General features: G+C 39.1%; 1 protein-coding gene across 1 annotated transcript in view; it reads left to right on the top strand.

The window, feature by feature from the left end:
• The window catches only part of oca2 (oculocutaneous albinism II), a 115238-nt gene that overhangs the window by 38436 nt on the left and 63389 nt on the right, over window positions 1–13413 (top strand). Inside the window, exons 10-13 of the mRNA XM_041792041.1 lie at window positions 693–758; window positions 3087–3143; window positions 9351–9475; window positions 11952–12090. Coding sequence (XP_041647975.1) covers window positions 693–758; window positions 3087–3143; window positions 9351–9475; window positions 11952–12090 — 387 coding nt within the window. The remainder of the gene's footprint in view (window positions 1–692; window positions 759–3086; window positions 3144–9350; window positions 9476–11951; window positions 12091–13413) is intronic.

Below are 13413 nucleotides of genomic sequence, written 5' to 3'. Positions count from 1 at the left end.
GCACAGCGCTGTTAGAGCTGGGGTTGGATCTGAGCTAAGCTAAGGTAGCGACTCAGAATTGCCATTCTGTTCTGAAGGCAAGTTAGACTTAATTTTGTAGACAGAGTAATTATATAGGTTGTTTATTCTGCATTGCATTCACATGCAAAGCTTGTTTTTGCCAAGATCTATATATGGGTATGAATCTGAGGGGAAAAAGATTTTTGCTCTCTCTCAAGAACACATACTTTTAAAATTTCATTAAAATCTGTGGTAGCAATTTATCCTGGTAGAAAAACACAGTAATGGATGTAGGAGAGGCTTTCATGAGGTCAAAGATTTCATAAAATTTGAAGCAGCTCTTGAAAAATGTGTTTTGAGGGCTCTCTTGTAATACTTAGATGACATTAATTCTGTGTTTTAGTTTGAATATATTTAGCCGTATGATTTAGAAAACTCCCCTGGAATAAAACCATTGTCAGTGTTTTCAGATTTATCTTGAAAGAAGAAATCTGTATAAAAAACAATAACATCTAATGCTTGCTTAGAGGAGTTTTATCAATTCACTACAAACTCAGCAGGGGTTTACTTGAAGTGAGTTTGATCTCAAGAGCAGTGATTTATGGAATATTTAATTGTATTTTTTTTCTCATAAGGATGTGAAATTTACAAGTCCTTTTTCAATCTAATCGTATTGTTTGTGTCTCCCACAGCGGCCCAGTCTGGTTACTGTGGTAGAGTGGATCGACTACGAGACGCTGGCTCTTCTCTTTGGCATGGTTAGTCTCTTTATTTTGTTTATTTCTACATATAAACCTGTAAGAATGGCATAAAATCCACTTTTTCTATTCCTGACTTGTATATCACCACCTGACGCCTTACATCCTGTCACTGCAATTTCTAACAGTCGTTCTAAGCACTGACAGTGAAATCTGTTTCTGTGGAGGCAAGTGAATTTGACAGTATTAAACCTTGTCTCCATGGAAACAAGCATGACCTGTCAAGAAAGGTATAAATTGGAGGTTGTCTTGACAGTACCTTATTGAAACCTGCATTTTCAGACATATTCTATCTTTAGTACAGATAATTAACCTTTAGAGAATATTTTCTTCTATTATTCATAAAATGGACGATTCTATCAGATCAGAGATATCTGAATCTTGTGTTAATCACAGATGGCAGCTTCTTTTGGAGAACTTCCACCATCAACAGCTGCCACTGAAAGTTTTATTCAAATCTGCAGAACAGAAGGAGAAAGTTTCTGTCAATATTTCAAACCTGCAGGCGACATATTTCAAAGATAATATGTATTATATTTATGTGCACTACCTGCAAATAATATTTTTTCAACAGTACTTTATATACAATCCCAACTCCAAAACAGTTGGGACACTGTGTAAAATGTAAATAAAAACAGGATGCAATGACTTACAGATCTCAGAAACCCACATTTTATTCAGGGTAGAACATAAAAAAACATCAGATGTTGAAACTGAGACATTTAACAATTTCATGAAAAATATTATCCCATTTTAAATTTGATGGCTTTTGAATATGTTTACCATTGTGCAGCATCCTTTAACTAATAGTCTCTTAATATGGAGGAAGGGAGGAGACCAGTTACTGGAGTTTTGGGAGAGGAATGTTGTTCTATTCTTGTCTGGTGTGGGATTCTAGCTGCTCAACACTGCTGGCTTTTCTTTAGGAAATGTTTTCTATTGGTGAATGGTCTGGACTGCAGGCAGGCCAGTTCAGCACTCCGACTTTTCTATTGTGAAGCCATGCTGTTGTGATGGCATTTAGGCATGTGCATATTTTGGTTTATTGTAAAATCACACCACCAGCAGGCCTAGTATGTGTACTACAGCATTTTTGGTGTTTTGGTCTTGTGTGCACGTCGAACTATTTGTAAACGAGGACGGAAAACAAAGCAGAATGTTGTTGTGTAAACAGGGCCTTAGTCTGCAGGACACAGCATCTGTGGTTTCCAAAAAAAAAAAAATCAAATTTTGAGTGATCTGACCACAGAACAGTTTTTCTGTTTTGCCTCAGTCCATGTTAAATGGGCTTTGGCCCAGAGAAGATGGCGGTGTTTCTGGATTGTTTTCACATATGGCTTCTTCTTTGCATAACACCGCTTTAACTTGCATTAGTGATTGGCACAGTGAACTGTGTTGACAAACAGTGATTTCTGGCAGTGTTCTTGAGCCCATGTAGTGATTTCCAGTACAGAATCATGCCTGTTTTTTAAAGCAGTGATGGCCTGAGGGCCTGAAGATCACACACATCCAGTATTGACCTAAAGCCTTGCCCCTTGCATTCATAGATTTCTCCAGATTCTCTGAATCTTTTGATGACATTATGTGCAGTAGATGGTGGGACTTCCAAAGACTTCTCAACTTAATGTTGAGGAACGTTTTTCTAAAATAGTTTCACTATTTTTAGACACCATTTTTTGCAGAGTGATGATTGTCTGCCCATATTTACTTCTGAGAGACTCGCCTCTCTAAAATGGTACTTTTATACACTATCATTCTAGTGGTATATACCAATTAACCTACTTAGCTGCAAACTTCTCCTCCAGCTGTTTTTCATCAGTACCGCTTACTTTTTCAGCTTTTTGTTGCACTGTACCATGTTTTTTAGATGTGTTGCTGCCATTAAATTCAAAAGTAGCTGATATTTTTCAAGAAACGCTCAAATATCTCAGTTTTAAAATTTGGTAAGTGGTTTATTATCTCATAGGGATAAAATATGGGTTTGCAGATCATTGCATTCTATATTTATTTGCATTTTACATGATATCACAACTTTTTTGGTCCTGGGGTTGTACTTGAATGACTTCTTCTAGAACCTTATACAACATCAGACTCTTCATGAATGATAGAAATCCCAGATTATGTTTAATTCACATCATCCCTGTGTACAATCAGGAAAATCATCTTGAAACAATATAAAATATGAAGAATCTGTAAGCAGGGAATGTTTAAAATTTCATCACCATCTTTTTCTGTTGTAATGACTCTTGAGAAAGAAAGATTTAGTCCTGTTACAGAATTAAAAGAAACATTTTTATTTTAAAATCAAATGTTCCCTGTTTCTTCCAGATGGTGCTGGTGGCTATTTTCTCTGAGACTGGCTTCTTTGATTATTGTGCTGTGAAGGTGAGTTTACTGCAGCGTATAATGATAATTATGATAGAAGTACTTACACACAAAGAGCTAAATCAGTAACATAAATCGATACAGTCTGACATTTTGAACACTTTACACTATCATAACAGCAACTGTAGATTTAATACCCTTTGATTACATACCTTTGACTCTGTGAGATATTGAGTGATAAATCTAAGCTAGCAGCTCACATAAACATGTCAGATTTTGAGCCGTTTCTTAATTTAGCTCTGAAAAATAACAGGGTGATAGTTTTTTATGTTGACCTGTATGACAAGACAAAATCTGTCAGAGATCTCTTGGATGCCTGAATTATATCCTGATGCTCATAAGAATGACACTACTGCCGTCAAAGAGCTGTTTTGTTGTTTTTATTTTATCTTGCCTGCCATCACTAGGCTGTCAGCATCCCAGAGCTGTTTTTTGAATCTTTAAATCATCTTGATAATTATCTTTGTCTTTTTTATCCCTGGTGATGTGGTTGGTTGTATTATGTGTTGTCCGTTGGTCCGTCTGTGGCTCAGTCCATCCAGGTCATTCCTGTAAACACAATATCTCCAAAAAGCTCTAAAGTATTTTCATCAAACTTTCCACAAATTTACACTTTAATTTAAGGATGAACCAGTATGATCTGGGAGACTGTAGGTTAAAGTTCAAGGTCGTTGTTTATAACTTATATATCTGAGAGTGAAAGAGGGATTTGTTTCTAACTTGCAAAACTGTCAAAAGTCAAGGTCACTGGGTCTTATGGTCATCACTTAGTTGACCATGTGGACATGAACATGGACACCATATCTCAAGAATCCCCTCTGGGATTTCTACCAACACCAGCACAAACGGGCCTGACGGTGAAGGGCAGTCATGGCAGGCCTCCTGGCAGCCCTGTGAGACCAGAGATTGGCTCTAGCAGTCTGTTCTGGATTGTCTGGGCAGAGAGCCGTCAGCCAAACCTTGACTGCAAATCTGTAGAAGAAAGCCTCCCGTACATAAGTGCTGACAGGGTGAGGAAATGGTCTTCTTGGGGTGTTGTCTTCTTGGGACGCCCACTTCGCAACCTGTCTCTGACATCCCCCGTTATATGGAACTTGGCCTTCAGTTTGGAGATGGTACTAGGGCTCACTCCAAACAATGCCTCAACTTGGTTTTGCGGAACACCAGTTTGAGATGCCCTATCGCATGGGCCTTATCCAGATCAGTCAAATGTGGCATGACGATTCTTGGAGCAGACACCTGACCACTGTAGCAGGGCCCATGCTCACGTATAGAGGCTCAAAACAAGAGTCAACAGCAACAGCAAAATAAGCTGTTTGGCATTGGCAGAGAAGATTTGGCACGTTTTTCATGGGCACAACCCATATACTCAGCTCTGTTGCTCATCCCACAAATGCACGTTCCTTACAATTGTGGCACCATTTCAAAGGAAAATAAACCAGTTTTCCAAAAGTATAAGATTGATTGCCAAGAAGCAAGAAATAATCTACCAAACACAAATTTCCTCACTTTTTGTGCTAAGTTTATGTAGTTTGTGAGGTAGCTCCTCTGCTTATATGTCCTTCTCTCTTGACAATATAAGTCCTTTCCTCAGAACTAAAAAAAATCTATATTTTCTTTCTAAACTATTTCCATCAAGTCTATCTGTCTCAGAAAAAGAAAAAAGGATAAATGTTTTAATGCGAGGCATGAAATTGGCATAAATCCTCAAATCTGACTCAATATATTCAAGACTATCTGATAAAATCACCAAAATCCCATAAAGAACTGAGTAATACGTGTTGAAATGAAATAAATTTCTTGTGCTTGGTGTGTAATCCTGTTCAATGCCTTACTGGTCTCTTTTAAAAAATACAGTATATGCTCGGTTTTCTAGAAAGGGATGTGCTCTTTATGGTTCACCTCCTGAATGCCAATACCCTCCTTAAAGCCTGAACATGTAATCTTTACGGATTATCTGATGTCAGGTTTGTGCTGCTCGAGTTTGTGATTATAAAAGCACTTTAAACGGAACAAAAGGGAGGAATAGGATACACCTTTGTGACAAAGCATGTTTCCTGGAAAAAAGCATCAACATTAAATAAAAGGAAATATGGAAGCCACTGCACACTCTCTATACAACTTATTATTGTATTCTATTCTATTGTCATTTAGATTTTTATATTTACAGAAAATGTTCAAGAAAAGAAAAGATGCTGTATTTATCAGAATACAAAGAAAACAGGTTAATACTTGCATCCATCACTAATTTTGACCAATGTTTTAATTTAGGAAGAGCTCATAAGTCAAATCATTTTGTGGAATACTTTTATAAGTGGTCCCAAATAAATATATGATGTGTATGTAGATATAATAAATACCACCTCATATGTTTCCCTATATCAGCATCTGTGCATGCATGGAAGCTATTCTGTCCCAGCGTCTGCTGAATTTCAGGTACACATCACACTGCTTAATGAGGTATTGATTTAATCACTTGACGAGCTACTGAACAAAGAGGAGCTGCTTCAAAGAGTTGCCTAACGTCACCTAACAGCATCGTGAATGACTGGATGCTAAAACATGTAAAGTCTGTCATTAAAAACCAGCTTTTCCATTAGAGACTGATTTAAGAGCCCTTCCCAGATAAAACATTAGTATTGTGTTTTTTAAAAATCATTAGGAACTATTTTTTATCATTTCAGTTCTGAAAAATACTGTCGCTTTTTTACTGTCTTTTTTTGTTTGGTTTAGAAACCCACTTAATGAGAAATTGTATTTGGTGAAATGTTGAAAACAAAGAAAAAATGTTTTATTAGCTCCAAAACTTAATAATGAAATTAGAAGACGCATTTTTGCAGTGGTCTTCTCAGGTTCTTTGTCTGGAGCTGAATGTTGATCTTGTGCAGAAAATTTCTTACAAAAAAAATGACTGATGTAACAGATAACCACAACATTGTAGAATAAAGACACCTGTGTCTGGAAGGTCCATTCCTGGCTACTGTTACACCATGGAGACAAAAGAACACTCCTAGCAACTCAGAGAAAAGGTAAGGTGATGGATAAAATCCAAGGCATTTAACATCCCTTGGAGTTCAGTTAAGTCAATCATCAAGAAATGGAAGGAATATGGCACATGTATAAATCTGCCTAGATCAGACCATCCACAAGAACACAAACTGAGTGACTGTGCAAGAAGGAGACTAAGACACCAAGACTACTCCGAAGGATTTACAAGCTTCAGCTGCTGAGATGGGAGAGACTCTGCATATGACTGTTTTTCACCAGTCAAAGCTTTGTTGGAGAGTGGCGAAGAGAAAGCCACTGTTGAGGAAAACCACATTAAATATCCACTAGAGTTCACCAGATGGCATGTGGGAGACTCCGTGGCCAAGTTGGAGAAAGTTCTTTGGTCTGATGAGACCAAAATGGTGCTTTTTGTCCATCGGACAAGACACTATGTTTGGCAGAAACCAAACACTGCATCCCCACAGTCAGAGGATAATCTTAGAGAACTACAGCTTGGGAGAAGATTCATTTCTAAGCAAGACACTGAGTGGAGACAGTAAGGTGTATGTTCTGCAGAGGCCGGGTCAAAGCCTAGACCTCAATCCAACAGAGGAATTTGGCTGGTTCATGCCACATCCTTGTGCAATGTGACAGAGTTTTTGCAAAGAAGACTGGAGTAAAATTGCAGTCCCCAGATGTTTCAGCCTGATTGAAACCTATCCACACAGACTCAGTGCTGTGATTGCACCCAAAGGTGCAGCTACTAAATACTGGCATGAAGAGAGATTTTTGCAATCCCTTATTTTACATTATGTTTTCTTATTCAATTGTCCTAACTTTGCGTACGTTTGTTTCACTGATGCTAAAGAGATTTTTTCTGTTAATTTTTGTCAAAAAAGCAAAGTTACACTATATTGCCAAAAGTATTCACTCACCCATCCAAATAATTGAAATCAGGTGTTCCAATTACTTCCATTGCCACAGGTGTATAAAATCAAGCACCTCGGCATGCAGACTATTTCTACAAACATTTGTGAAAGAATGGGTCGCTCTCAGGAGCTCAGTGAATTCCAGTGTGGTACTGTGATAGGATGCCACCTGTGCAACAAGTCCAGTCGGGAAATTTCCTTGCTCCTAAATTTTCCACAGTCAACTGTCAGTGGTATTATAACAAAGTGGAAGTGATTAGGAATGATAGCAACTCAGCCACAAAGTGGTAGGCCATGTAAAATGACGGAGCCGGGTCAGCGGATGCTGAGGTGCATAGTGTGCAGAGATTACCAACTTTCTGCAGTCATTCGGTACAGACCTTTAAACTTCATGTGGCCTTCAGATTAGCTCAAGAACAGTGTGTAGAGAGCCTCATGGAATGGGTTTCCATGGCCGAGCAGCTGCATCCAAGCCATACATCACCAAGTGCAATGCAAAGTGTCAGATGCAGTGGTGTAAAGCACGCCGCCACTGGACTCTAGAGCAGTAGAGATGCGGTCTCAGGAGTGACAAATCGTGCTTCTCCATCTGGCAATCTGATGGGCGATTCTGGGTTTGGCGGTTGCCAGGGGAACGGTACCTGTCTGACTGCATTCTGCCAAGTGTAAAGTTTGGTGGAGGGGGGATTATGGTTTGGGGTTGTTTTTCAGGAGCTGGGCTTGGCCCCTTAGTTCCAGTGAAAGGAACTCTGAATGCTTCAGCATACCAAGGGATTTTGGACAATTCCATGCTCCCAACTTTGAGGTAACAGTTTGGGGATGGCCCCTTCCTGTTCCAACATGACTGTGCACCAGTGCACAAAGCAAGGTCCATAAAGACATGGATAAGAGAGTTTGGTGTGGATGAACTTGACTGGCTTGCACAGAGTCCTGACCTCAACCTGAGACTAAGAGCCAGGCCTTCTCGTCCAACATCAGTGTGTGACCTCACAAAAGTGCTTCTAGAAAAAAAGGTCAAAAATGACCATGAACACACTCCTAAACCTTGTGGAAAGCCTTCCCAGAAGAGTTGAAGCTGGTATAGCTGCAAAGGGTGGACTGATGTCATATTAAACACTATGGATTAAGAATGGGATGTCACTGAAGTTCATATGCGAGTCAAGGCAGGTGAGCAAATACTTTTGACAATATAGTGTATACTGACCATGATTAATTTCTAAAATCAATAAAAGGGTAAACATCCTAGGAGCTGAATACTTTTCATAGCCACTGTGTATTGATATAAATATTAGTATCAGCTAAATAAATGAATAAATATGCACGTTTTGGAGCAAGGGAAAAATCTAATGTTGTGCATCCCTGAAAATAAGGATGCGAAATAGGGACCCCTATTAAATGATGTAAAAGAACCGTTAAATTGATTCCAAATATTTAGCACATAAAACTTTAAAAAACATTTTTTAGAAACATTTGAACAATAAAACTGTAAAACATCAAAACAGCTTTTAAAACTTAGGGATTGCACACCCCTTAATTGAATCATATAGGGACATATAGATTGGACTTGTGTGACTTTAACTAAAAAGATGTTAATGTTATGTTGCTTGATGAAAATGCTTACTCTAACAGGACAAACAAATTTCTGTTTCTTAAGATGTATTTCCAAAAATTTTAGGACTAAAACATTTATAATTTAATTCATTTTACTGCTGTTAAACTACATGTCCTACAAATAATGCACATTCTCACACTAGCCTGTTATTCTAAAGTTAAAGATAATCTCTCTCTATCTTCCTGTCACAAGGTCAAAGTTTCCTACCATCAGAAAAACATCTCAGTTTTAATCCTCAGCACTCGCCGTAGATGGTGGAGGAGGGCGAATGCCTTTCGTCCTTCAGGTGCGGACCCACTCAGACCTGGAGAACAGAGGGATTATGCAGGCTCATGAATTTTAAGTGTGAGCCGGACGAGGGCAGGCACTTTAAATTAAAATACCTCCCCTGAGAAAAGCTCCGACACATTGTTGTCTGGCATTCAAAACGTGGCTATACAGAGCTCAAGAGTGGATCTCTGGTGTTTTATACATTATGTTGTTATTTTTAGACGTGCACAACTAACCATGGAGTGCTGCAGCTCATAAAGGAAGTGTAATGTTCCACTGTGGTATGCTTGATGCTATGATGATATCTGAAACTGACTTTTTTGTTTTTCACATTCAAATCAGAACATCCTCTTGGTAGGTTTTCTTACTGCTGATTTGATTTTTGTCTGTCATTTATTCTCTCTGTAGGCCTACCAATTATCCAGAGGGAGAGTTTGGCCAATGATCATCATTCTCTGTCTCATCGCTGCCATTCTCTCTGCTTTTTTGGACAATGTGACCACCATGATGCTTTTCACCCCAGTCACTATAAGGTATGAGAGACATTTGACATTTATTTAAATGTGTTCTGTACACTCATACAGAAGCAAATGGAATCAGATCTGATCTTACCTGGACTCTCACCAACCTCCAGCCTCGCTCTTTGTGATGGGAAATCCGTCTCTTTTCAGTAGTGATGCAGGATAAATATTTTTTTGAACTTACAACTAACTGACATCATTGTGTTTACATCAAAAACAAATAACATTTCTGACTTTACAACTGCTTTTCATTTTAACTTGTACATTTCTTTGGTTTTATTGAGGTTTTTTTTTACCCTTTTGCCGTGATAAATGTCTTGATAAACCATCAAATCTGACATCTCAATCAACTAAACAAGAATTCAGCTGACATATATCAAATCAGGCATGTTTCCCGGTTGAAAACTGGTAATAAAAAAGAAGAGTGCATTCCTCCGTTAAAAATTCTGGAGCTAAAAGCCTGTTGCTTATTCATCTGCAGATTAAACCCATCAATGTAAACGAGAACATGCTGTCATGCTTGATACATGAAGAGATGTGGAGGACAGCTGTGTTATTCTACTGATGACTAAGGCCGGCTCAGACTACACAAATTCAGACAGGTTTTGGCCTGACTGTAATGTGGCAGCTCAGCGTCAAAAGTGCAAGAATACAAACGGTTTGCAGCATGACATAATTAAAGACACATCCAAGACGCCCCATGACCACGACTCGACGAGACTAGCATGTCAGAAATGTTCTTACATTGTCGCCTAGTTTGACACCCTAACTGGACGTCAACCATGTGAATCGACTACCAAAGGGAGAGCATTTGCTCCTGATCTTTGCATCATTATTTACATGAATTTCCACTTTATCACCCTCTGGGAAGGGAGTGACATATTTCTAGTGGAAAATTATGTGGCCTGACAACTTCCGCCCAATGACACGCGCTAACAGAATCAGAACCTGCATTCATCGTTCTTCGGAAGGAAAACGTCCTATATTGTGTTTTTTGTCAGGTTTGTTTTTTTCAATTGTGGTTTGTGTTTACTCTTTATTATAATGGCATCCAAACATGTTAAAATGATGTTTCAAAGATGGGTTAATAGCACTTCTGAAAATTATTTCTGTGTGCTGCAATGTACATCTTCAGCTACATTTATCTAGTAATTGACAGTCATCTTGGGTAACTCCTGCAAACAGCAGGTAAACTGCAATGAAGCTGCCATAATGCACAGTTCTCTTCTGCGATTGATCTCCTGACCGGTAGTTGATGAGTGCATTGAGCCCATCGTTATCCATAATCCATAATCTGATCCATAAATGAGCCGGCCTTAAATCTGCCCTGTGGTCTTTGCACAGCAGAGGTTTTTTTCTTCTTCTTGTTCTTTGGGTCTTAATGCTGGTCACACACCGCAACGCCACCTACTGTTTCAGAATGTGTAGTCTCATAAGGAGTAAATTAATGTCTTTCAGTGGATTTTATCTGCTAAAATTTGCATTATTAGGGATAATAAAATTATATAATCAATATTGGCATATAATTATCATGCATCCCTACTTTTTAGAGATAATTTGATTTAGCTCAGTAGAGCTGGTTGTTTAGCTTCCAAACAGCTCTTCATCTAGCAACAGTTTGGCTTTTTACACATGGATTAAATAACAACAAAGGATGGAAGAAAGGAAACAGGCTCTCAAACGGGAGCTAGCTACAGTGGCTAACATAAAAGGGCTATTTTGTAGCACAGGCTTGTTCACGAACGGCGTATCATTACTCTGTTGCACACCCCACAAGGTAAATCATTTTTGTTGTAAAAACACAGATTTGTAGAGTGTAGGGATCAAACTCAGTGTAGATGGATATTTTATGACGATAATTTCAGCATAGAGTCCATTTGGAGCAATTTAATACAAATTTTCCTATGTTCCTCTTAATTCCTTATGGCTGTCCCACACCATCTGACCCCCAACCGACATTCTGGATCACATGACTGCAGAAGCTCTCCATTTTTGCATTAACTCATCAATCACAGCCACCCTCTGTAAAAAGCTGGATGTATCCCAGCCAAGACAAACAGCTGTTAAATCCCTAAAAATAGATCTACTACACAGAAGCTACAATTTACTCCAGTGCCCTGTCTCACAGATTGAGAGTGTACCACCCACCTCTCTCTCTCCTCTATTGTTGTTGTCTATTTGCTGCTCTTGAATTGAGTCCAGGCAGAGAACCATTATTAAGTCCATGTTTGTTGCCAGAAGGTCAGAATATTGATAATATTTGACTTGGCTGAAATTAAACACCGGATAAACACAACACAGAAGTGGGGAGAAACGGTGCTCTAACCTGTTATCAGGGCAGCATGGGGATATCCTGTACAGCCACAATGTTAAAGGACCAATTCCTTTTATCTTCCAATATCCTTTTTATATTGCTGTATTACTCTTTCGCTCACGTCCAAATCTAATCGAGGCTAAAGGGCTTTTCTGTCTCTATCTGATTTTGCAGGTTGTGTGAGGTGCTTAATCTAGACCCCAGACATGTCCTGATTGCAGAAGTAATCTTCACCAACATTGGAGGGGCTGCCACAGCTGTCGGTGATCCACCCAATGTGATTATAGTATCAAATCAAGACCTGCGCAGAGAGGTAAGCACTTTCACAGCTCTTATGCATAAACTTGCTTTAATATAGAGCAACGGATCAACGCAGTGTAATCTGGCACATGAACCAGACACTAAGTAAGATGAACGTAATGCTTTTTATTCTAACCCTCAGCGTAATACTCATAATAAGGGGAAGCTTCTGTTACAAATGTGTCAGGTGAATCACAAATGGAGGAAGACATCATGTGAAATGTATTCACACCACTAACCCCAGATAACCCTAGTAAATACAAAATCCAATCCATTCTCCACACTGCTTACCCGTTTGGGGTTGCGGGAGTCTGGAGCCAATCCCAGCTGTCATTTGGGGACAGTGATTGCCATTCAACCACAGGGCTGACTTATAAAGACAAACCACCAAGCACACTCACACCTACTGTCAATTTAGAGTCACCAGTTATCATACTCATGTGTGCATGGGGGCAACAGCTAGAACTTCTTTGCTGCCATGCAAGCCCCAGTAAATAAAAAACAGTTTTTAAAAGATGAATTCATTTATTAGGAAATAAATAATTCAAACCTATTTGGTCCTGTGTGAAAGATAATTTCCTCCTAAACCTAATAACTGGTTGTGCCACCCTTGGTGGCAACAGCTACAAGCAAGTGTTTGATATATCTGACAATGAGACTTTCACATGGTTGGAAGAACTTTGTCCCACTATTTTTTGCAGAATTGTTTTATTTCAGCCACAATGGAGGATTTTCAAACATGAAATGCCTGTTGAAGGTCAATTGGATAGAAGTCTTGACTCTGACTAGTTCTCTCCAAAACCTTCATTTTTTAAGCCATTCTGTGGCAGACTTGCTTGTGAGTTTTGAATCATTCTCAGTCTTCATAACCCAAATGTGCTTGAGGTCCCAGACTGATGACTGGACATTTTCAATCAGGAGTTTCTGGTAGAGAGCAGAATTCATGGTTACATCAGTTACAGCAAACCATCCAGGCCCTGAAGCAGCAAAGCAAGCATTTGGGATAACTGGTAGTAGTTAATCTTTCATATGGTTGTGGAGGGTTTCTCATACATGAATGGCCCGTTGAAGGTCATGCCAAAGACATTCAACTGGATTCAAGTCTTGACTTTGACTATACCACTCCAAAGCATTCATCTTTTAAGCCATTCAGAGGTGGACTTGCTGTTTTGGATCATTGTCCTGCTGCAAAACCAAAGTGCACTTGAGCCTGAGGTCACAAACTGATGGTCGGACACTGTCCTTCAGGATTTTCTGGTAGAGAGCAGAATTCATGGTTCCATCAATTACAGCAAGCCGGCCAGGTATCATCGGTGTTAATTCAACTCCCATAGTG

Source organism: Cheilinus undulatus, linkage group 7, assembly GCF_018320785.1.
Source record: "Cheilinus undulatus linkage group 7, ASM1832078v1, whole genome shotgun sequence".
Taxonomy (NCBI): Eukaryota; Metazoa; Chordata; class Actinopteri; order Labriformes; family Labridae; genus Cheilinus; species Cheilinus undulatus.
Note: the sequence above shows the minus strand (reverse complement) of the source record. Positions and strands in the feature narration are given on the sequence as shown.